The 24,970-nt window shown below is 44.2% G+C and overlaps 1 protein-coding gene across 3 annotated transcripts in view; it reads right to left on the bottom strand.

Moving 5' to 3' along the window:
* Window positions 1–24,970, bottom strand: part of BZW2 (basic leucine zipper and W2 domains 2) — a 72,969-nt gene that overhangs the window by 20,598 nt on the left and 27,401 nt on the right. For all 3 annotated transcript variants that reach the window (XM_073582145.1, XM_073582144.1, XM_073582146.1), the window contains 3 exons: window positions 24,517–24,626; window positions 12,007–12,177; window positions 11,270–11,416 (listed from right to left, as the gene is read on the bottom strand). In XM_073582145.1, coding sequence (XP_073438246.1) covers window positions 11,270–11,416; window positions 12,007–12,177; window positions 24,517–24,626 — 428 coding nt within the window. The remainder of the gene's footprint in view (window positions 1–11,269; window positions 11,417–12,006; window positions 12,178–24,516; window positions 24,627–24,970) is intronic.

Below are 24,970 nucleotides of genomic sequence, written 5' to 3'. Positions count from 1 at the left end.
CACGGTGCACCGGTGCTGGACAAAATGAAGGCAACACAACATCTTCATTAATGTGACAAGAGGACACGACTTTCGGCAGAAAAGGAGGGGCTGGTCTGAGCACCACCTTATCCTTATGGAAAGTGAGGAATGGAGCTCGACAGGATAGGGCCGCCAGCTCTGAAACCCATCTGATAGAAGTGATGGCCACTAGGAACACCACTTTCCAGGAAAGGTACCTCAAAGATATCCTGAAGCGGTTCAAATGGAGCTGGGGATCGAGAATCTCAGCAGAGAAAGACCGCGGCCTCGATACCAAGCAAAGAACACATTCCAGGTATGGTGGTAAATTCGTGCTGAAGCAGACTTCCGAGCGCTAATTATTGTAGCGACCACCTCGCTCCCGAACCCTGCCTGGGTTAGAATCCAAGATTCATCGGCCATGCCGTCAAACAAAGGGTCCCTGCGTTCGGGTGGCAAATCGGCCCTTGAGACAGTAGATCTGGGCACTCTGGCAGGCGCCAAGGAACGTTGGCGAGCAGCTGCATTAGATCTGCGTCCCTCGCTCGACGGGGCAAGTCTGGGGCCAGCAGAATCGCCGGCACCCCTTGGTCTTGATCTTTTTGATGACTCTCGGAAGTAGTGGCAGTGGGGGAAATAGATATGGAAGGCGAAACTGGTTCCATGGCAGAGCCAAAGTGTCCACCGCGAATGCCTGCGGGTCCCTGGCCTGAGCGACATATGCGGGCACCTTGGCATTCACTCTGGAAGTCATCAGGTCCGCATCCGGAGCTCCCCACAGTTGACAAATCTGCTGAAAAACTTCGGGATGTAGAGACCACTCTCCAGATGCAAGACCGTGCCGGCTGAGAAAGTCTGCCGCCCAATTTTCCACGCCCCGGAATGTGGACAGCCGAAATCACCAAGTGGTTTGCTTCGGCCCACTGAAGAAAGAGCCCCACCATGCGCATGGTTGCTCTGCTGCGGGTGCCCCTTTGATGATTTATGTAAGCCACCAACGTGGCGTTGTCAGATTGAATCCGGACGGAGCGGCCTGCTATAAAGTGATGAGACTTCTGCAGAGCCAGCCGAATAGCTCGTATCTCCAATAAGTTGATCGGGAGGCGTGCCTCCTGTGGCGACCACCATTCCTGGGTTGTGTGGTGGCGAAACAAGCTCCCCACCGAGGAGACTGGCGTCGGTTGTCATTACCAGCCAATGATCTGGGGGGAAAGGTTTCCCCTGGGCCAAAGAGGAACTGGCTATCCACCATCCGAGCGACTGCCTGACTGGAGAGGACAGTCGGCAACGCCGATCGAGCGTGAAAGGATTCTTGTCCCAGGCTGACAAGAGGGCGTGCTACAGGGGGCGAAGGTGGAACTGGGCGACATGTATCGCTTCCATTGCTGCCACCATTTTCCCTAGAATCCTCATCCTGGATCGGATGGTATGAGGGACTGGTTGGCGAAGTGTCCGGACTCCTTGCCGGAGAGCTAGCGCCTTTTCCTGAGGGAGAATTACCAAACCTCGGCAAGTGTCGAATATCATTCCTAGGAAGGAGATCCTCTGAGCTGGCACAAGGGATGACTTCTTTGCATTGCCAACCATCCTAAGCGGGCAAGAGTATCTAGCGTGAGGTTGAGCTTTTCCTTGTATGCCCGTATTGACAGGCCCTTGACCAAGAGGTCGTCCAGATAAGGCAAGATGACTATGCCTCGAGAATGCAGTGTGGCTGTCACGACTGGACTGGCGAGTAAACTGAGACCAGGGGCACCTTTCCTGGCCCTGACACTAGGGGGCACCCTAACTCGCCCTGTTCCCCGGGATACCTCAGATGGCGAGGATGCCGGGGCCTCCGCCCTAGCCCTGTCTCAACTTAGCCCTGCGTCTGTCCCCCTCCCCCCTTCCGGGGAAGAAAGGCGCTACTGTGTACCGAAGTACACCAACCCGACAGACAGGGGAACGAGACAAGGGTAAAAGAAAATTCCACTCACAAATAATACTCTCACAAGCAACAGAGGTATACACCAGGGTGTGAAGGATGGGGGAAGAAAACAAAGCAGGAATGGATGAGGAATGTCCAAGCGTACAAACCACACAGTCGTCGCACAATAAACTCCTCCAGCACTCCTAACACCAGCTCCTTTCTCGCTCTCCAGATCCTTGAAGCAAATGGTATCTCAGACAAAGATCTGGCCTGTGGACCTAGTTTTTATAGGAGAGAGGAGTGGTTAACCAAGCACAGCTGAAAGCAGGGATTTCCACATAACCGATTAACCCCTGTCCTGCTGAAAGAAACAAACACCCTTAATACGCCGGAGAAGTGCTTCTTCTCAGCGGCAATGCAGGAGCCACAAGACGCTGCGGTTCTCTGGCGGTAACCCCGTGACAGTACCCCCCCTTCTACAAGGGACCTCCGGAACCTCAGGGCCTGGTTTATCCGGATGTGCCACATGGAAGGCCCAAACTAGTCTAGCCGCATGGACGTCAGAAGCTGGAACCCACATCCTCTCCTCAGGACCATACCCCCTCCAATGCACCAAGTTCTGCAGTGACCGGCGAACAAAACGAGAGTCCAAGATCTTAGCAATCTGGAACTCCAGATTACCATCGACCATAACAGGAGAAGGTGGCAGGGGTGAAGGTCCAGCCGATGTCACATATTTCTTGCGAAGTGAATGGTGAAAAACATTATGAATTTTGAAAGTCGGTGGCAGAGCAAGGCGAAATGCTACCGGGTTGATGACGGCTAAGATTTTATAGGGACCAATAAACCTGGGGCCCAATTTCCAAGAGGGAACCTTCAGCTTAATGTTCTTTGTGGACAACCACACCCAGTCACCAACACACAGGTCCGGACCCATCATACGTCACCGATCGGCCACACTCTTATACTTGGAACCCATCTTTCGCAAATTATTAGTCACCCCCTGCCATATGGTAGATATGGAAGAAGAAAATCGTTCCTCCTCCGGTAAACCAGAGGGGTGATCACCATTAAACGAACTAAACTGTGGATGGAACCCATATGGCCAAAAAAAAAAATCGGGGACTTACTGGTTGATTCTTGACAGCGATTATTAACTGCAAATTCAGCCAAAGGTAAGTAGGTCACCCAGTCCTCCTGACACAAAACATCTTAGATATGTTTCCAAATTTTGATTAATCCGTTTAGTCTGCCCGTTAGACTGCGGGTGAAAAGCCGACGAGATCTACAAATGGATCCCAAGACGGTTGCAAAACGCCCTCCAGAATTTGGAGACAAACTGCACCCCCCGATCTGAGACAATATCGGTAGGAACCCCATGCAGTCTGATTATCTCCCTGATGAAGACTTGCGCCAGAGTCTTGGCGTTAGGCAAGGCTGGTACCGCAATAAAATGAGACATTTTACTGAACCTATCTACCACCACCAAGATTACAGTGTTCACTGCAGACGAGGTAAGTCAGTAATAAAATCAACTGACAAGTGAGTCCAAGGTCTGTTGGGGATCTCCAATGGTTGGAGAGCCCCAGATGGTCGCGCATGCGAAGACTTAGAACGCGCAGACATTGCAGGCAGCCACATACTCCCGAACATCCTTATGAGCACCCGGACACCAAAAACGCCTAGTAAGTAGATCTGCGGTGGCCTTATTCCCCGGATGTCCAGCCAGCACTGTATCATGGTGTTCACTGAGGAGTCTTAGACGAAGGTTGAGCGGCACAAACCATTTACCCAGAGGACAGGTAGCAGGGGCGTCCCCCTGAGCATCAGCAACCTCTTTCAAGATCAGAGCATATTGATGCCATCACTACCCCTTTTTGTAGAATAGGTACCGGTTTGCACTTATTGCCTCCCCCCGGAAAGCAGCGGGACAAAGCATCTGCTTTAACATTTTTGCTCCCTGGCCTAAAAGTAACAAAAAAGTTAAACCTGAAAAAGAATAACGCCCATCCTGCATGATGCGGTGTAAGACGTTTTGCAGACTCCAAGTAAACCAGATTCTTATGATCAGTGATCACCATCACAGGGTGAACCGCTCCCGCCAAAAAAATGACGCCACTCCTCAAATGCCAATTTGATAGCCAAGAGTTCTCCATTACCAATAGCATAGTTTCTCTCAGTTGGCGAAAGTTTTTTTAAGACAAGTATGCGCATGGTTGCCATTTACCAGGAGACGCACCCTGCGACAAAACAGCCCCCACTCCCACCTCGGATGCATCCACCTCTACGATAAAAGGCCGAGTGACATCAGGCTGAATAAGAATCGGCGCAGAAGCAAAACACCTCTTCAGTGTGTCAAACGCCTCCCTGGCTGGACTGGGCCACTTGGAGTAGTCTGTCCCCTTTTTGGTCATATCAGTGAGTGGTTTGGCTACTACCGAAAAGTTTTTTATTAATTTTCGGTAGTAGTTGGCGAAACTTAAAAACCTTTGTAAGGCCTTCAAGTCCTCAGGACGATCCCATTCCAATACCGCCCGGACCTTCGCTGCATCCATGCGAAAACCGGTGGAGGATAATACATATCCAAGAAAAGGGATTTCTTCAACTGAGAACATACACTTCTCCGATTTGACATACAACTTATTGTCACGTAGAATGTGGAGAACTTGCCTGACATGTTGCTGGTGTGATTCAAGGTCAGGTGAATATACAAGGATATCATCCAGGTAAATTACCACAAACCTGCCTACTAGGTAACTGAAGATGTCATTAATATAGTGCTGAAATACGGCGGGCGCGGTCGTCAATCCAAAAGGCATCACTAGACACTCATAGTGCCCCTCTGGCGTATTGAACGCAGTCTTCCACTCATCCCCCTCCTTAACACGGATGAGGTTGTATGCCCCCCTGAGGTCCATCTTAGAGAACCATTTTGCTCCCACAATTTGATTAAAAAGGTCGGGGATCAGAGGTAGCAGATACAGATCACGGATAGTGATAGCATTCAGTTCCCGGAAATCCAGGCAAGGACGTAACCCCTCATCCTTCTTCTTGAAAAAAAAAAAAAAAAAAAAAAAAAAACATGCAGCAAGGGGAGAAGAGGATGGTCTGATATGACCCTTAGCCAGGCTTTCCTTAATATAGTCCTTCATGGCCTACCTCTCTGGACCTGAGATGTTATTAAGTCTGCTCTTGGGAAGCTTGGCACCAGGGACCAGATTAATGGCACAGTCATAAGGACGATGAGGAGGAAGCTCTTGGCTCCCCTGCTCTGAAAACAGATCCTCGAAGTCTGACAGGTAATGGGGCACGGACGGAGTACACACCCTTGCCAACCATATACCCAAGCAGTGTGCTTGACAGTAAGTACTCCATTTTATCACCTCCCGTGTCTACCAATCAATTACCGGATTGTGCTCGGCGAGCCAAGGAAGTCCCAGTACTACAGGTGAGGGCAGGCCCTCAAGCACATAACAGCTTAACACCTCAGAATGTATGGCTCCCACCTGCAGTCGCAAGTCATGGACCACCTGCGTGAAATGCCCCTGCCTTAGAGGGCCGGAATCTATGGCTATAATGGGTATCGGTCTGGACTTGGTATGTGGGACAAGACCCTGGTCCCGGACGAACTTGGTGTCTATCAAATTAAACCCCACCCCACTGTCCAAGAAGGCAGATACGTCTACCTTATTTTCCCCCATGTACAAAATAGCTGGAAGAAAAAACTGCGTCTTTCCCACCGAGGTTACGAGTACACCCGAGTTGCCAACCTCCCCGCAACCCGGGCCCTCTAGTTTTCCGGCGGTTGTTTAAACAAATGACGGTTGGGCATGTGTTAACAAAATGACCTCTTTTGCCACAACAGAAACACACTCCCCCCTTACGCCAAACTACTGTATGTTTGCTAGGTTGGGAAGCAGCACCCACCTGCATGGGTTCCACAGTGGGATCTGTACAGACCACGCTCAAACTTGGACCTCCCATCCCCAGAGGTGATTCGTTTTTTCTCTGGCGAAGACGGTGATCAACCCGGATCGCCAGAGACATGGCCGCCTCTAGGGAGTCAGGAGTCTCAGAGAGCTAATGCATATTTTACCCTCTCAGAGAGACCCTCATAGAACTGACTACGGAGGGCCGGGTCATTCCACCTAGTGTCGGTGGCCCACCGCCGGAACTCGGAGCAGTATTCCTCAGCTAGACGGTCTCCTTGCTGAAGTTGGCGCAGAGATGACTCAGCCAAGGAGACGCGATCAGGGTCATCATACACCAAGTCCAAAGCCTGAAAGAAATCCTCTACTGTCTGGAGTGAGTGTGAGTCAGATGGTAGAGAGAATGCCCATGCTTGTGGGTCCCCCTGCAGGAGCGATATAACAATCCCCACCTGTTGCTCCTCCGTACCGGAGGATACCGGACGCAGCCGGAAATAAAGTTTGAAGTCCTCACGTAACACAACAATCTTGTCCCTCCCACCAGAGAACCTGTCTGGCAGCGCGACCTTGGGTTCAAAAATTATTTGTCTGGATGACGCAATCCCCACACCAGATGTAACAGGGGGCTGTGAAACCACCGTGCGTAAATCCGCCACCTCCAAACTGAGCTGCTGCAACTTCCCTGTCAGCGCTGTGATGGGATCCATCATGGATCAGAAAAAGGTTTTTGGTCTGAGATAATGTCACGATTGGACTGGCGAGTAAACTGAGACCAGGGGCACCTTTCCTGGCCCTGACACTAGGGGGCACCCTAACTCGCCCTGTTCCCCGGGATACCTCAGATGGCAAGGATGCCAGGGCCTCCGCCCTAGCCCTGTCTCCTAGCTTAGCCCTGCGTCTGTCCCCCTCCCGGGGAAGAGAGGCGCTACCGTGTACCGAAATACACCAACCCGACAGACAGGGGAACGAGACAAGGGTAAAAGAAAATTCCACTCACAAATAATACTCTCACAAGCATCAGAGGTATACACCAGGGTGTGAAGGATGGGGGAAAACAAAGCAGGAATGGATGAGGAATCTCCAAGCGTACAAGCCACACAGTCGTCGCACAATAAACTCCTCCAGCACTCCTAACCCCAGCTCCTTTCTCTCTCTCCAGATCCTTGAAGCAAATGCTATCTCAGACAAAGATCTGGCCTGTGGACCTAGTTTTTATAGGAGAGAGGAGTGGTTAACCAAGCACAGCTGAAAGCAGGGATTTCCACATGACCGATTAACCCCTGTCCTGCAGAAAGAAACAAACACCCTTAATACGCCGGAGAAGTGCTTCTTCTCAGCGGCAATGCAGGAGCCACAAGACGCTGCGGTTCTGTGGCTCTGTTCTGTCGCGGTAACCCCGTGACAGTGGCCATGACCACTGCCATAACCTTTGTGAACACTCTGGGAACCGTGGCTAGCCCGAAGGGTAGCGCTACGAAATGTTGATCGCCGATGGTGAAGCGTAGAAACCTCTGATGAGGAGGAAAAATGGGAGCATGCAGATATGTGTCCTGGATGCCTATTGAGGCCAAGTACTCTCACTGCTTCATGGCCGATATGACTGAACGGAGAGACTCCATCCGGAAATGTCTGATCCTGATGAATTTGTTCAGAAGCTTCAGGTCCAAACCAGGCCTAACAGACCTGTCATTTTTGGGAACTGCAAAAAAGGTTGGAATAGAACCCCTGAGCCCTTTCGTGTTCCGGCACTGAAACAATGACTCCGTTGTGCTGGAGCGATTTGATGGCTCCCAATAGAGCCCTTGCCTGGGTATCCACCCTGGGAAGCCGGGGAAGAAAAAACCGTCTTGGAGGATATCTGACAAATCCTATCTTGTAACCTAAGGCCACCAATTCCTTTCCCCATGCGTCGTGAGCGACATTGACCCAGACGTGGTGAAAACAGAGTAGGCGGCCGCCCACCTTGCCGGTGTCGCCTGGTAAAGGCCTCGAGTCATTTGGCCGACGATCTTTGGGATCTGGATCCCCCCGATCTGGGCTGCTGAGTATGCATTCTCCCCAATGGGTTGGCTCTATATGAGACCTGCCGCTCCCTATCGTGGTTGGGGCGGCCTGAGGTGGCGGAATTGGCAGCTGTAGTCCACCCGGGGTTGCGAAAGGCCCGAAATGTGCCTGAAAACGGGTGACGAAAAAGCGTTTTGACATTTTGTTGAGGGAGAAACCCGCTCTTTCCTCCTGTGGAGTCGGAGATAAGTTGATCCAACTTCTCCCCAAATTGGTGGCCGCACTGATAAGGCAGGGAAGTCAAGGACTTCTTAGAAGTAGAATCGGCTCGCCATGTCCTTCACCATAGGGCTCTTCTGATAGAAATTGCATTAGGGGCAAGTGCCGAGCAATTGTCTGCATCCAAAGACGCATTGATTACATAGTCTCCGGCCATCGCCATCTGACCTGCGACCTCCGAAATCTCTGCAGGTAGATCCTGCTCCTGTGCGACCTTGTGTTTCCAACCATGATATCATAGCCTTGGCTACCCAAGTTGCTGTGAATGAGGGAGCGAGCACTGACCCTGACGCCTCATACACTGAGCGAGCTAAGCTCTCTATAAGGCGATCCGTGGGATCCTTAATTGAGGAAACACTAGGGACGGATAGCAGGGTCTTAGTGGCTAGGCGCGAAACCGGAGGATCCACCATTGGGGATTCCATCCATTTTTTAAGGAGGTTCGGAGCAAACGGATACCTTGTTTCAAGTGACGCTGGAGTATCCAGGTCAAGGGCCACGTCTGAGTCACAATCTGAGGTCTGCTCGCTATCAACCACTGGTGACGGGGAGCAAGAAGCAGAACTTACGGATGCCAAGGCACCGGATGGACTGGGCGACACCGTGTGGATTCGTTTCCCTCGGGTCTGCCTGGAGTGAGAGCGGCCCCTGCAGGCCGGAGGCCCTTGTGAGGTGGAGGTCCCCTCCTCTAAGGCCGGCAAGCCACTGTCCCTGCCCCCACCTGAGGCCTGAAGGGACTTAATTGCATGAGCGGAGACAGTGATAGGGCCCACTCTGGGGGGCTTGGCACATTGGTCGCGGTAGCAGTGGAGGACGGACACTGAGGTTCTGTTAGGCATCGGGTCCGGGCGCTGCACAGCGGGAATCCCGAGCCTTGCCCTCTGCGGTCTGCCCACACCAGCATTGTGGGTTCGGTCGCAGGGGAGGGCTCCTGGGTGCGTTCGGAGTCACAAGTTTCACATCATTTTTTACTCTGCGCTCGTGGAAAACTGGCCCCACAGGAACTGCATGTGGCATAAAGGAACGTGTGCGATTTCCCTTTTCCAGTCATGTTGCCAGGCTCAATAACCCCCCTCTGTTTTCTATAAGAGGGTTGACGGAAGGGAGTAGGAGGAAACAAACCCCCTTTTATCGCACGTAGCGTGTCTCCAGGGTCGGGGTCGTACTTACCCTGATCCTGTGTCCCCACGTGCTCCTGCAGCTGCCTTTGCGCTGCGCTCTCCTGCGCTCCTTTCTCCCCTGAGTAGGCCGAGACGACCTCTCCCGGTCGAGGTATACCCTGTAATGAGACCGGGGGCTCAATTTGTTCGCGTCCGCCCTAGCCACGGGGGGCGGCGCCGGACGCCGGGGGCGGGACTTCCACCCGCGACCTAGTCACGGCTGAAGCCGCAGGCTAAATTTCTACCCCCACCCGCCCGCTGGCGGCCCCGCAACCATGGCAATCCGGCCGGCCCTTCTCTAAGCCGCTCCATGGACCGACATCCGCGCTGGTGGCCCCCGCCTGGAGGGGTAGGAGGGAGGAAAGTAAATGCTGTGGATCAGGTGAGCACAACCTTCCGCCTGGAGCCTTCTCAATGGAGCACCCGGAACGATGCTGCAGGGCACTCCCCAGCCCTCCATATCTGCGATAACCTCCGCTACAGATCCAGCGCACCAGGTAGAGGGGATGGGGTAATTTTCTGGATGTTGCAGGCACCCTAGCTCCGTCCCCCCTGCAGGGGCGAGGAGAGGAACAGAGCACCGCCGTCTAGCGTTGGTGGAGCAGTGGGGGCCGCACAGACTAGTCTTGTGCCTCTGTGCAAGCCCATGGTTTCAATGCCTAGGGGAGGACAGGGTTAAGTCCAGCATTATGTCCCACGTCGCGGGAGAGGAAACGTGGAGGGACACTCGCACGTGCTCGCCCGTTGATGGTTTGGTGAAATCGGATCCTTTCAATAGGATCCGTCGCCCCTGTCTCATCTTCATGGGAAGAAAGAAAAAAGAAAAAAAAATGGTCTGGAGACATCCAGACACGTGTGTCTCCAAAGGACACTAAGCAAAAAACTGAGTTCCGCCCGCAATAGGGGCGAGGGTGTATACGACGGAGGAGGAGCTAACCTCTTTTTTTCACTTACTGTCAGCCTCCTAGAGGCAGAAGCATACACCCACAGTATCTGTGTCCCCCAATGAGGCGAAGGAGAAATAAACATATTGCTGTAAGGTCATAGAAAAGGATGCAATATTTAACCATTTTAAAAGTCAAGGCAATTTTTAGATTGTTGTAGAATTCCCGCAAAAGCGAAAATATTTTAAATACCGCACTAATTTTACACTCCCATACACCTAATTTTCTAGGAAAGTGCCAATCGCTTGCTGACACCTTCATGCTATTTTGCCTTACATTTCAGATGTGCATAGTGTTTATGTCTTCACACACAAATCTTCACAAAACCATCAAAACTGAAATCCCTGTGACTCAGATGTTTAGGATCGGATAGATTTAAGAAATGTCCCAATTAGACAGAGGATGAATTCACTGGCAACTGATTATGTCCTCACTTCTTTAGTAGAAATAGAATCCCATCGCCTCCTAAATGTGACAAACACAAAACCCCCAACTGGTAACAGGAAGAAAAGTTCCTGTAGTCTCCTCCAGTCACTTGAGGCTCTAAAGGGAAGAAATTCTTATAAGAGATGATAACTAAAGGAAAAGTTCCTGTATTCTTACTGGATCCTTAGAGGCTATTGACGAGACAAATGTCTGAAAGAAGGATAACTAAAGGAAAAGTTCCTGTATTTCCCCTAAGTCACTCAAGGCTCTCAAGGAGGAACATCTTATGATGGATGATAACAAGAAGTATTTTTTGTTGATTCTCCTGGGACCCATGTAGGATGTACTGGGAAGAGATGACATTATATGGCTACAAATACAAAGTGGGAATGACAACATGAGGAAAGGTTCCTGCACTCTCTCTCTGGTCTGTACAATGGTGCCTCTAATATTCTAGGCATGACAAGAATGTAAAGTCATGAATTATTTCCCACATCTTGGATAGTGAAAAATTTAAAACGAGTAATTTACAAATTGGAAAAAAACAACTAAAACAAAAAAAAAACAAAAAACAAAACACCGATGCAACGTGACGGGTGGAATCTCCCATTAATTCCGCACCTTCAAGTGTTTTAGAGCCTGCTCCGCCACCAGCTCTTCTTTCTTATTCCATTCTACCGCATTCATCACACAGGTCCACAGGAGCCCAATCACGGCCGGCTCGGGGATCCCGCTACGCTTCATCTCGTCTTTTAAGTACATCACTATCTAAGATAAATCACATGACAACGGTGTAATTTCTAAACCATGTTTGTCTCTTCACAAAAAGGTGCAGAAAACTCTACAATGTCGACGATATGATCTATGGCGCTATGTTGGCGTGTATGTAATAAATGTAGCACAGTATGGCGGTATTGAGGCATTACTTAAGCACTGGATACTGTAAGATGGCATTTAAATGAGGATACTACATGGACTGTGAGTAAAAAGATGAGTTACTATAGCACCATGTGGTGGTTTATAATCAGTAGTATAAATGTCAGTTACTATATGGCGGTATACAGTGTGTATTGCATATTGGCGCATGGCACTCTTTGCTAATACACGAGAAGCACTATACTCAGCAGGGGATGGTCTACGGTCACATTATATAAAGAACGATTGTAAGGTAGCACTGTACTAGTTGCACAATTAGGGAAAACAAGGGCACTGTATGGAGGCATCGCGTGGGCACTTATCTGACGACTAGAGCCCTGTATGGTGCTGCAATATTGGTAGTATTGTATGTGTACTGTATGGCGGTATTATGTGCCATCTGCAACTCGCCATGTGCGGAGTTATTAGAAAAAAACAGTTACCTCTTTGATAGGACATTCTTCAGACAAACGCTCCTGAAGCTCCTTCTGCAGCTCCTTCCGTGTTCCCAGAGATTGCTGGACCCTCAGAAAATCAGAGAGCTCTTTCAGGTCGGCATCAGTGAAATACTTAGAGAAATGTTCAACTGTCTGTCGATTGGCTGGAAACAGCTCCTAAGACGTCAATAATGCAGTGATCAGAGGGAGGAGTATACTGGTGTGAGATATATTACAGCTGGTCATAGGAATATCAGGATATAAACAGATGTGTTTAGCAGTATGTAGTTATATTCTTGTACATAGGGGCAGTATTATAGTAGTTATATTCTTGTACATAGGGGCAGTATTATAGTAGTTATATTCTTGTACATAGGGGGCAGTATTATAGTAGTTATATTCTTGTACATAGGGGGCAGTATTATAGTAGTTATATTCTTGTACATAGCGGCAGTATTATAGCGGTTATATTCTTGTACATAGGGGGAGTATTATAGCAGTTATATTCTTGTACATAGCGGCAGTATAATAGCGGTTATATTCTTGTACATAGGGGCAGTATTATAGCAGTTATATTCTTGTACATAGCGGCAGTATAATAGCGGTTATATTCTTGTACATAGGGGCAGTATTATAGTAGTTATATTTTTGTACATAGGGGCAGTATTATAGCAGTTATATTCTAGTACATAGGGGCAGTATTATAGTAGTTATATTCTTGTACATAGCGGCAGTATTATAGTAGTTATATTCGTGTACATAGGAGCAGTATTATAGTAGTTATATTCTTGTACATAGGGGCAGTATTATAGTAGTTATATTCTTGTACATAGGGGCAGTATTATAGTAGTTATATTCTTGTACATAGGGGGCAGTATTATAGTAGTTATATTCTTGTACATAGCGGCAGTATTATAGTAGTTATATTCTTGTACATAGGGGCAGTATTATAGTAGTTATATTCTTGTACATAGGGGGCAGTATTATAGTAGTTATATTCTTGTACATAGGAGCAGTATTATAGTAGTTATATTCTTGTACATAGGAGGCAGTATTATAGCAGTTATATTCTAGTACATAGGGGCAGTATTATAGTAGTTATATTCTTGTACATAGCGGCAGTATTATAGTAGTTATATTCGTGTACATAGGAGCAGTATTATAGTAGTTATATTCTTGTACTTAGGGGCAGAATTATAGTAGTTATATTCTTGTACATAGGGAGCAGTATTATAGTAGTTATATTCTTGTACATAGGAGCAGTATTATAGTAGTTATATTCATGTACATAGGGGCAGTATTATAGTAGTTATATTCGTGTACATAGGAGCAGTATTATAGTAGTTATATTCTTGTACATAGGGGCAGAATTATAGTAGTTATATTCTTGTACATAGGGAGCAGTATTATAGTAGTTATATTCTTGTACATAGGAGCAGTATTATAGTAGTTATATTCTTGTACATAGGGGCAGTATTATAGTAGTTATATTCTTGTATTCTTGTACATAGGGGCAGTATTATAGTAGTTATATTCTTGTACATAGGGGCAGTATTATAGTAGTTATATTCTTGTACATAGGGGCAGTATTATAGTAGTTATGTTCTTGTACATAGGGGCAGAATTATAGTAGTTATATTCTTGTACATAGGGAGCAGTATTATAGTAGTTATATTCTTGTACATAGGAGCAGTATTATAGTAGTTATATTCATGTACATAGGAGCAGTATTATAGTAGTTATATTCTTGTACATAGGGGCAGAATTATAGTAGTTATATTCTTGTACATAGGGAGCAGTATTATAGTAGTTATATTCTTGTACATAGGAGCAGTATTATAGTAGTTATATTCTTGTACATAGGGGCAGTATTATAGTAGTTATATTCTTGTACATAGGGGCAGTATTATAGTAGTTATATTCTTGTACATAGGGGCAGTATTATAGTAGTTATATTCTTGTACATAGGGGCATTATTATAGTAGTTATATTCTTGTACTTAGGGGCAGTATAATAGTAGTTATATTCTTGTACATAGGGGCAGAATTATAGTAGTTATATTCTTGTACATAGGGAGCAGTATTATAGTAGTTATATTCTTGTACATAGGAGCAGTATTATAGTAGTTATATTCTTGTACATAGGGGCAGTATTATAGTAGTTATATTCTTGTACATAGGGGCAGTATTATAGTAGTTATATTCTTGTACATAGGGGCAGTATTATAGTAGTTATATTCTTGTACATAGGGGCAGTATTATAGTAGTTATATTCTTGTACTTAGGGGCAGAATTATAGTAGTTATATTCTTGTACATAGGGAGCAGTATTATAGTAGTTATATTCTTGTACATAGGAGCAGTATTATAGTAGTTATATTCATGTACATAGGAGCAGTATTATAGTAGTTATATTCTTGTACATAGGGGCAGAATTATAGTAGTTATATTCTTGTACATAGGGAGCAGTATTATAGTAGTTATATTCTTGTACATAGGAGCAGTATTATAGTAGTTATATTCTTGTACATAGGGGCAGTATTATATTAGTTATATTCTTGTACATAGGGGCAGTATTATAGTAGTTATATTCTTGTACATAGGGGCAGTATTATAGTAGTTATATTCTTGTACATAGGGGCAGTATTATAGTAGTTATATTCTTGTACTTAGGGGCAGAATTATAGTAGTTATATTCTTGTACATAGGGAGCAGTATTGTAGTTATATTCTTGTACATAGGAGCAGTATTATAGTAGTTATATTCATGTACATAGGGGCAGTATTATAGTAGTTATATTCTTGTACATAGGGGGCAGTATTGTAGTTATATTCTTGTACATAGGAGCAGTATTATAGTAGTTATATTGTTGTATATAGGGGCAGAATTATAGTAGTTATATTCTTGTACATAGGGAGCAGTATTGTAGTTATATTCTTGTACATAGGAGCAGTATTATAGTAGTTATATTCATGTACATAGGGGCAGTATTATAGTAGTTATATTCTTGTACATAGGGAGCAGTATTGTAGTTATATTCTTGTACATAGGAGCAGTATTATAGTAGTTATATTCATGTACATAGGGGCAGAATTATAGTAGTTATATTCTTGTACATAGGGAGCAGTATTGTAGTTATATTCTTGTACATAGGAGCAGTATTATAGTAGTTATATTCATGTACATAGGGGCAGTATTATAGTAGTTATATTCTTGTACATAGGGGGCAGTATTATAGTATTTATATTGTGCATAGGAGCAGTATTATAGTAGTTATATTGTTGTATATAGGGGGCAGTATTATAGTAGTTACGTATTTTTCGCTTTATAAGACGCACCTGATTATAAGACGCACACCCAAATTTGGTGAGGAAAAAGAAAAAATTTTTTTTATGTTAAATGGAGGTGTGTCTTATAATGCCAGTGTCTGTCTTACAAATCATATATATGTCCCTCATCCTGGTATCTATATAACCCCCATCCTGGCACATGGCCCCCGTGTGCTGGCACATAGCCCCCCATCCTATCCTGGATATGACCCCCCCAGTCACTATATGCCCCACTGCTGGCACTCACATGTCCCCCCTCTCTCTATATGCCTTCCTGCTGGTACGCACACGGCCCCCTGTCCCTATATTCTCCCCTGCTGGCATTCACACAGCCCCCCCGTCCCTATGTTCTCCCAGGTGGCACACATTGTCCCCCCCGGTCCTATAATCCCCCCTGCTGGCACACATTGTCCCCCCTCCATATATTTTCCCCTGCTAGCACACATTGTTCCCCCCCCCTCCATATATTTCCCCCTGCTGGCACACATTGTCCCCCCTCCATATATTTTCCCGATAGCACACATTGTTCCCCCCCCCTCCATATATTTCCCCCTGCTGGCACACATTGTCCCCCCCCCTCCATATATTTTCCCCTGCTAGCACACATTGTCCCCCCCCCCCTCCATATAATTCCCCCTGCTGTCACACATGGCCCCGTCCCTATATTCTCCCCTGCTGGCATTCACACAGACCCCCCCGTCCCTATGTTCCCCCAGGTGACAAACATTGTCCCCCCCGGTCCTATAATCCCCCCTGCTGGCACACATTGTCCCCCCCTCCATATATTTCCCCCCTGCTGGCAAGCACATGCTAAAATAATAAACAGCGAACTCCCCTACTGATGATCGCTCCTGCTCCCAGCTCCCCTGTGGCTTACCTGTGCTGAGTCTGCTGTCATCCTCCTCCTGCAGGGCACACGCAGCTGCTGCTCATTCAAGCAGCTCATTGTAGCTACAGGACCTTCCATGATGTGACCAATAGGAGCTGCTCAGCTGCGGTCATGTGACTCGCAGTGAACACTGGGAGTCATGTGACCGCAGGTCCTAAGGTCACATGCAAAGTCCTGAAGCAATGAGCTGCCTGAATGAGCTGCTGCTGCTCGCCCTGCAGGAGGAGGATGACAGCAGACTGGACATAGGAAAGCCATGGGGGAGCTGAGAGCAGGAGTGATCATCAGTAGGTGTCTATAGTGACTGGGGGTGAGTGCAGGCTCATGTAATATGCACCGCTCCACTGTCTACCAACTCGGCGCTGTTTCAGCACCGAGGTGATGGACAGCGGGTGCAGTGAATATTACATGAGCCTAATGAGCGGGAGCACAGGACCTCCCGCTGTCTCTGCAGCCCCCATCCGGCCCACACCAGCCCCCTGACTCCATGCCAGAGCCGCCCCCCCCCACTCTATAGCACAGCAGCACACAGATTCGCTTTATAAGACGCACCCCCCACTTTCTCCCAAAATTTGGGTGAACAAAAGTGTGTCTTGAATATACCGTATTTTTCGCTTTATTCTTGTACATAGGGGCAGTATTATAGTAGTTATATTCTTGTACATAGGGGGCAGTATTATAGTAGTTATATTCTTGTACAAAGGGGGCAGTATTATAGTAGTTATATTCTTGTACATAGGGGGCAGTATTATAGTACTTATATTCTTGTACATAGGAGGGAGTATTATAGTAGTTATATTCTTGTACAAAGGGGGCAGTATTATAGTAGTTATATTCTTGTACATAGGGGCAGTATTATAGCAGTTATATTCTAGTACATAGGGGCAGTATTATAGTAGTTATATTCTTGTACATAGCGGCAGTATTATAGTAGTTATATTCGTGTACATAGGAGCAGTATTATAGTAGTTATATTCTTGTACAAAGGGGGCAGTATTATAGTAGTTATATTCTTGTACATAGGGGGCAGTATTATAGTACTTATATTCTTGTACATAGGGGCAGTATTATAGTACTTATATTCTTGTACATAGGGGGCAGTATTATAGTAGTTATATTCTTGTACATAGGGGCAGTATTATAGTAGTTATATTCTTGTACATAGGAGGGAGTATTATAGTAGTTATATTCTTGTACATAGGAGCAGTATTATAGTAGTTATATTCTTGTACATAGGGGCAGTATTATAGTAGTTATATTCGTGTACATAGGGGCAGTATTATAGTAGTTATATTCTTGTACACAGGGGCAGTATTATAGTAGTTATATTCTTGTACATAGGAGGGAGTATTATAGTATATTCTTGTACATAGGAGCAGTATTATAGTAGTTATATTCTTGTACATAGGGGCAGTATTATAGTAGGTATATTCTTGTACATAGGGGGCAGTATTATAGTAGTTATATTCTTGTACATAGGGGCAGTATTATAGTAGTTATATTCTTGTACATAGGGGCAGTATTATAGTAGCTATATTCTTGTACATAGGGGCAGTATTATAGTAGTTATATTCTTGTACATAGGGGATAGTATTATAGTAGCTATATTCTTGTACATAGGGGCAGTATTATAGTAGTTATATTCTTGTACATAGGGGGCAGTATTATAGTAGTTATATTCTTGTACATAGGAGGGAGTATTATAGTAGTTATATTCTTGTACAAAGGGGCAGTATTATAGTAGTTATATTCTTGTACATAGCGGCAGTATTATAGCGGTTATATTCTTGTACATAGGGGGAGTATTATAGCAGTTATATTCTTGTACATAGGGGCAGTATTATAGTAGTTATATTCTTGTACTTAGGGGCAGTATTATAGCAGTTATATTCTAGTACATAGGGGCAGTATTATAGTAGTTATATTCTTGTACATAGCGGCAGTATTATAGTAGTTATATTCGTGTACATAGGAGCAGTATTATAGTAGTTATATTCTTGTACTTAGGGGCAGTATTATAGTAGTTATATTCTTGCACATAGGAGCAGTATTATAGTAGTTATATTCTTGTACATAGGGGCAGTATTATAGTAGTTATATTCTTGTACATAGGGGCAGTATTATAGTAGTTATATTCTTGTACATAGGGGCAGTATTATAGTAGTTATATTCTTGTACATAGGGGGCAGTATTATAGTAGTTATATTCTTGTACATAGCGGCAGTATTATAGTAGTTATATTCTTGTACATAGGGGCAGTATTATAACAGTTATATTCTAGTACATAGGGGCAGTATTATAGTAGTTATATTCTTGTACATAGCGGCAGTATTATAGTAGTTATATTCGTGTACATAGGAGCAGTATTATAGTAGTTATATTCTTGTACATAGGAGCAGTATTATAGTAGTTATATTCATGTACATAGGAGCAGTATTATAGTAGTTATATTCTTGTACATAGGGGCAGAATTATAGTAGTTATATTCTTGTACATAGGGAGCAGTATTATAGTAGTTATATTCTTGTACATAGGAGCAGTATTATAGTAGTTATATTCTTGTACATAGGGGCAGTATTATAGTAGTTATATTCTTGTACATAGGGGCAGTATTATAGTAGTTATATTCTTGTACATAGGGGCAGTATTATAGTAGTTATATTCTTGTACATAGGGGCAGTATTATAGTAGTTATATTCTTGTACTTAGGGGCAGTATTATAGTAGTTATATTCTTGTACATAGGGGCAGAATTATAGTAGTTATATTCTTGTACTTAGGGGCAGAATTATAGTAGTTATATTCTTGTACATAGGGAGCAGTATTGTAGTTATATTCTTGTACATAGGAGCAGTATTATAGTAGTTATATTCATGTACATAGGGGCAGTATTATAGTAGTTATATTCTTGTACATAGGGGGTAGTATTATAGTATTTATATTGTGCATAGGAGCAGTATTATAGTAGTTATATTGTTGTATATAGGGGGCAGTATTATAGTAGTTACGTATTTTTCGCTTTATAAGACGCACCTGATTATAAGACGCACACCCAAATTTGGTGAGGAAAAAGAAAAAAATTTTTTTTATGTTAAATGGAGGTGTGTCTTATAATGCCAGTGTCTGTCTTACAAATCATATATATGTCCCTCATCCTGGTATCTATATAACCCCCATCCTGGCACATGGCCCCCTTGTGCTGGCACATAGCCCCCCATCCTATCCTGGATATGACCCCCCCAGTCACTATATGCCCCACTGCTGGCACTCACATGTCCCCCCTCTCTCTATATGCCTTCCTGCTGGTACGCACACGGCCCCCTGTCCCTATATTCTCCCCTGCTGGCATTCACACAGCCCCCCCGTCCCTATGTTCTCCCAGGTGGCACACATTGTCCCCCCCGGTCCTATAATCCCCCCTGCTGGCACACATTGTCCCCCCTCCATATATTTTCCCCTGCTAGCACACATTGTTCCCCCCCCCTCCATATATTTCCCCCTGCTAGCACACATTGTCCCCCCCCCTCCATATATTTCCCCCTGCTGTCACACATGGCCCCGTCCCTATATTCTCCCCTGCTGGCATTCACACAGACCCCCCGTCCCTATGTTCCCCCAAGTGACAAACATTGTCCCCCCCGGTCCTATAATCCCCCCTGCTGGCACACATTGTCCCCCCTCCATATATTTTCCCCTGCTAGCACACATTGTTCCCCCCCCCTCCATATATTTCCCCCTGCTGGCACACATTGTCCCCCCTCCATATATTTTCCCCTGCTAGCACACATTGTTCCCCCCCCCTCCATATATTTCCCCCTGCTGGCACACATTGTCCCCCTCCCTCCATATATTTTCCCCTGCTAGCACACATTGTCCCCCCCCCCCTCCATATAATTCCCCCTGCTGTCACACATGGCCCCGTCCCTATATTCTCCCCTGCTGGCATTCACACAGACCCCCCCGTCCCTATGTTCCCCCAGGTGACAAACATTGTCCCCCCCGGTCCTATAATCCCCCCTGCTGGCACACATTGTCCCCCCCTCCATATATTTCCCCCCTGCTGGCAAGCACATGCTAAAATAATAAACAGCGAACTCCCCTACTGATGATCGCTCCTGCTCCCAGCTCCCCTGTGGCTTACCTGTGCTGAGTCTGCTGTCATCCTCCTCCTGCAGGGCACACGCAGCTGCTGCTCATTCAAGCAGCTCATTGTAGCTACAGGACCTTCCATGATGTGACCAATAGGAGCTGCTCAGCTGCGGTCATGTGACTCGCAGTGAACACTGGGAGTCATGTGACCGCAGGTCCTAAGGTCACATGCAAAGTCCTGAAGCAATGAGCTGCCTGAATGAGCTGCTGCTGCTGCTCGCCCTGCAGGAGGAGGATGACAGCAGACTGGACATAGGAAAGCCATGGGGGAGCTGAGAGCAGGAGTGATCATCAGTAGGTGTCTATAGTGACTGGGGGTGAGTGCAGGCTCATGTAATATGCACCGCTCCACTGTCTACCAACTCGGCGCTGTTTCAGCACCGAGGTGATGGACAGCGGGTGCAGTGAATATTACATGAGCCTAATGAGCGGGAGCACAGGACCTCCCGCTGTCTCTGCAGCCCCCATCCGGCCCACACCAGCCCCCTGACTCCATGCCAGAGCCGCCCCCCCCCACTCTATAGCACAGCAGCACACAGATTCGCTTTATAAGACGCACCCCCCACTTTCTCCCAAAATTTGGGTGAACAAAAGTGTGTCTTGAATATACCGTATTTTTCGCTTTATTCTTGTACATAGGGGCAGTATTATAGTAGTTATATTCTTGTACATAGGAGGGAGTATTATAGTAGTTATATTCTTGTACAAAGGGGGCAGTATTATAGTAGTTATATTCTTGTACAAAGGGGGCAGTATTATAGTAGTTATATTCTTGTACATAGGGGGCAGTATTATAGTAGTTATATTCTTGTACATAGGAGGGAGTATTATAGTAGTTATATTCTTGTACATATGGGCAGTATTATAGTAGTTATATTCTTGTACAAAGGGGGCAGTATTATAGTAGTTATATTCTTGTACATAGGGGGCAGTATTATAGTACTTATATTCTTGTACATAGGAGGGAGTATTATAGTAGTTATATTCTTGTACAAAGGGGGCAGTATGATAGTAGTTATATTCTTGTACATAGGGGGCAGTATTATAGTACTTATATTCTTGTACATAGGGGCAGTATTATAGTACTTATATTCTTGTACATAGGAGGGAGTATTATAGTAGTTATATTCTTGTACATAGGAGCAGTATTATAGTAGTTATATTCTTGTACATAGGGGGCAGTATTATAGTACTTATATTCTTGTACATAGGGGGCAGTATTATAGTAGTTATATTCTTGTACATAGGGGCAGTATTATAGTAGTTATATTCTTGTACATAGGAGGGAGTATTATAGTAGTTATATTCTTGTACATAGGAGCAGTATTATAGTAGTTATATTCTTGTACATAGGGGCAGTATTATAGTAGGTATATTCGTGTACATAGGGGCAGTATTATAGTAGTTATATTCTTGTACATAGGGGCAGTATTATAGTAGTTATATTCTTGTACATAGGGGCAGTATTATAGTAGCTATATTCTTGTACATAGGGGCAGTATTATAGTAGTTATATTCTTGTACATAGGGGATAGTATTATAGTAGCTATATTCTTGTACATAGGGGCAGTATTATAGTAGTTATATTCTTGTACATAGGGGGCAGTATTATAGTAGTTATATTCTTGTACATAGGAGGGAGTATTATAGTAGTTATATTCTTGTACATAGGGGCAGTATTATAGTAGTTATATTCTTGTACATAGGGAGCAGTATTATAGTAGTTATATTCTTGTACATAGGGAGCAGTATTATAGTAGTTATATTCTTGTACATACGAGCAGTATTATAGTAGTTATATTCTTGTACATAGGGGCAGTATTATAGTAGTTATATTCTTGTACATAGGGAGCAGTATTATAGTAGTTATATTCTTGTACATAGGGGGCAGTATTATAGTAGTTATATTCTTGTACATAGGGAGCAGTATTATAGTAGTTATATTCTTGTACATAGGGAGCAGTATTATAGTAGTTATATTCTTGTACATACGAGCAGTATTATAGTAGTTATATTCTTGTACATAGGGGGCAGTATTATAGTAGTTATATTCTTGTACATAGGGGGCAGTATTATAGTAGTCATATTCTTGTACATAGGAGCAGTATTATAGTAGTTATATTCTTGTACATAGGGGCAGTATTATAGTAGGTATATTCTTGTATATAGGGGCAGTATTATAGTACTTATATTCTTGTACATAGGGGGCAGTATTATAGTAGTTATATTCTTGTACATAGGGGATAGTATTATAGTAGCTATATTCTTGTACATAGGAGCAGTATTATAGTAGTTATATTCTTGTACATAGGGGGCAGTATTATAGTAGTTATATTCCTGTACATAGGGGATAGTATTATAGTAGTTATGTTCTTGTACATAGGGGCAGTATTATAGTAGTTATATTCTTGTACATAGTGACAGTATTATAGTAGTTATAGTCTTGTACATAGGGGCAGTATTATAGTAGTTATATTCTTGTACATAGGAGCAGTATTATAGTAGTTATATTCTTGTACATAGGGGGCAGTATTATAGTAGTTATATTCTTGTACATAGGGAGCAGTATTATAGTAGTTATATTCTTGTACATAGTGGCAGTATTATAGTAGCTATATTCTTGTACATAGGGAGCAGTATTATAGTAGTTATATTCTTGTACATAGGGGATAGTATTATAGTAGCTATATTCTTGTACATAGGAGGGAGTATTATAGTATATTCTTGTACATAGGGGGCAGTATTATAGTACTTATATTCTTGTACATAGGGGGCAGTATTATAGTAGTTATATTCTTGTACATAGGGGATAGTATTATAGTAGCTATATTCTTGTACATAGGAGCAGTATTATAGTAGTTATATTCATGTACATAGGGTCAGTATTATAGTAGTTATATTCTTGTACATAGGGGCAGTATTATAGTAGCTATATTGTTGTACATAGGGGGCAGTATTATAGTAGCTATATTCTTGTACATAGGGGGCAGTATTATAGTAGTTATATTCTTGTACATAGGGGCAGTATTATAGTAGCTATATTCTTGTACATAGGGGGCAGTATTATAGTAGTTATATTCTTGTACATAGGGGGCAGTATTATAGTAGTTATATTCTTGTACATAGGGGCAGTATTATAGTAGTTATATTCTTGTACATAGGGAGCAGTATTATAGTAGTTATATTCTTGTACATACGAGCAGTATTATAGTAGTTATATTCTTGTACATAGGGGCAGTATTATAGTAGTTATATTCTTGTACATAGGAGCAGTATTATAGTAGTTATATTCTTGTACATAGGGGGCAGTATTATAGTAGTTATATTCTTGCACATAGGAGCAGTATTATAGTAGTTATATTCTTGTACATAGGGGGCAGTATTATAGTAGTTATATTCTTGTACATAGGGGGCAGTATTATAGTAGTTATATTCTTGTACATAGGGGCAGTATTATAGTAGTTATATTCTTGTACATAGGGAGCAGTATTATAGTAGTTATATTCTTGTACATAGGGAGCAGTATTATAGTAGTTATATTCTTGTACATACGAGCAGTATTATAGTAGTTATATTCTTGTACATAGGGGCAGTATTATAGTAGTTATATTCTTGTACATAGGAGCAGTATTATAGTAGTTATATTCTTGTACATAGGGGGCAGTATTATAGTAGTTATATTCTTGCACATAGGAGCAGTATTATAGTAGTTATATTCTTGTACATAGGGGGCAGTATTATAGTAGTTATATTCTTGTACATAGGGGGCAGTATTATAGTAGTTATATTCTTGCACATAGGAGCAGTATTATAGTAGTTATATTCTTGTACATAGGGGGCAGTATTATAGTAGTTATATTCTTGTACATAGGAGCAGTATTATAGTAGTTATATTCTTGTACATAGGGGGCAGTATTATAGTAGTTATATTCTTGCACATAGGAGCAGTATTATAGTAGTTATATTCTTGTACATAGGGGGCAGTATTATAGTAGTTATATTCTTGTACATAGGGGGTAGTATTATAGTAGTTATATTCTTGTACATACGGGCAGTATGATAGCAGCGATGGGACTTATATTCTACATAGGGGGCACTATTCTGTAAGTGCCTGAACATTTGGTTACATTGGAGTCATAGATATATACTGACTAGTAGTCTTTTATCCAGATTGGCTTTTCTTAAGGATGATGTCACAGAATTTGCATCCTTCTCAGACATCCATGCCTTGAAGAGTTTTACAGCAAAAGACGCAGAAATACCTGAGATGGGAGTGAAGCAAGAAGAAGCCATAACAGGGTCTGTGGACATCTTTCTCATACTGTGCTCCTACCTACTAGAAATTGAGACGTGCTACCCCTTAAGTGATCAGCTAATCTACATGGATTACAGGATTCTCCTACTGAGAGAGACCACTAGGAGGTGTTGGGGGAGGGTGAAGATACAGTGGGTGACCTTGGTATATTCTCTCTACCAGACTTCTGTGAGGACAGGACTGCATGTGAGGACAGGACTGCATGTGAGGAGTCACGGGTTACCAGCTACTTCTTGCTCAAATCATAAATTACTTAATATATAGAACATGATGATTGGCACATGGTGCGAA

The sequence above is a fragment of the Dendrobates tinctorius genome, unplaced genomic scaffold (genome assembly GCF_039654945.1).
Source record: "Dendrobates tinctorius isolate UK_male_01 unplaced genomic scaffold, ASM3965494v1 ptg000070l, whole genome shotgun sequence".
Classification (NCBI taxonomy): domain Eukaryota; kingdom Metazoa; phylum Chordata; class Amphibia; order Anura; family Dendrobatidae; genus Dendrobates; species Dendrobates tinctorius.
The sequence above is the reverse complement of the archived record's forward strand: the minus strand, read 5'-3'. Positions and strand labels throughout refer to the sequence as shown.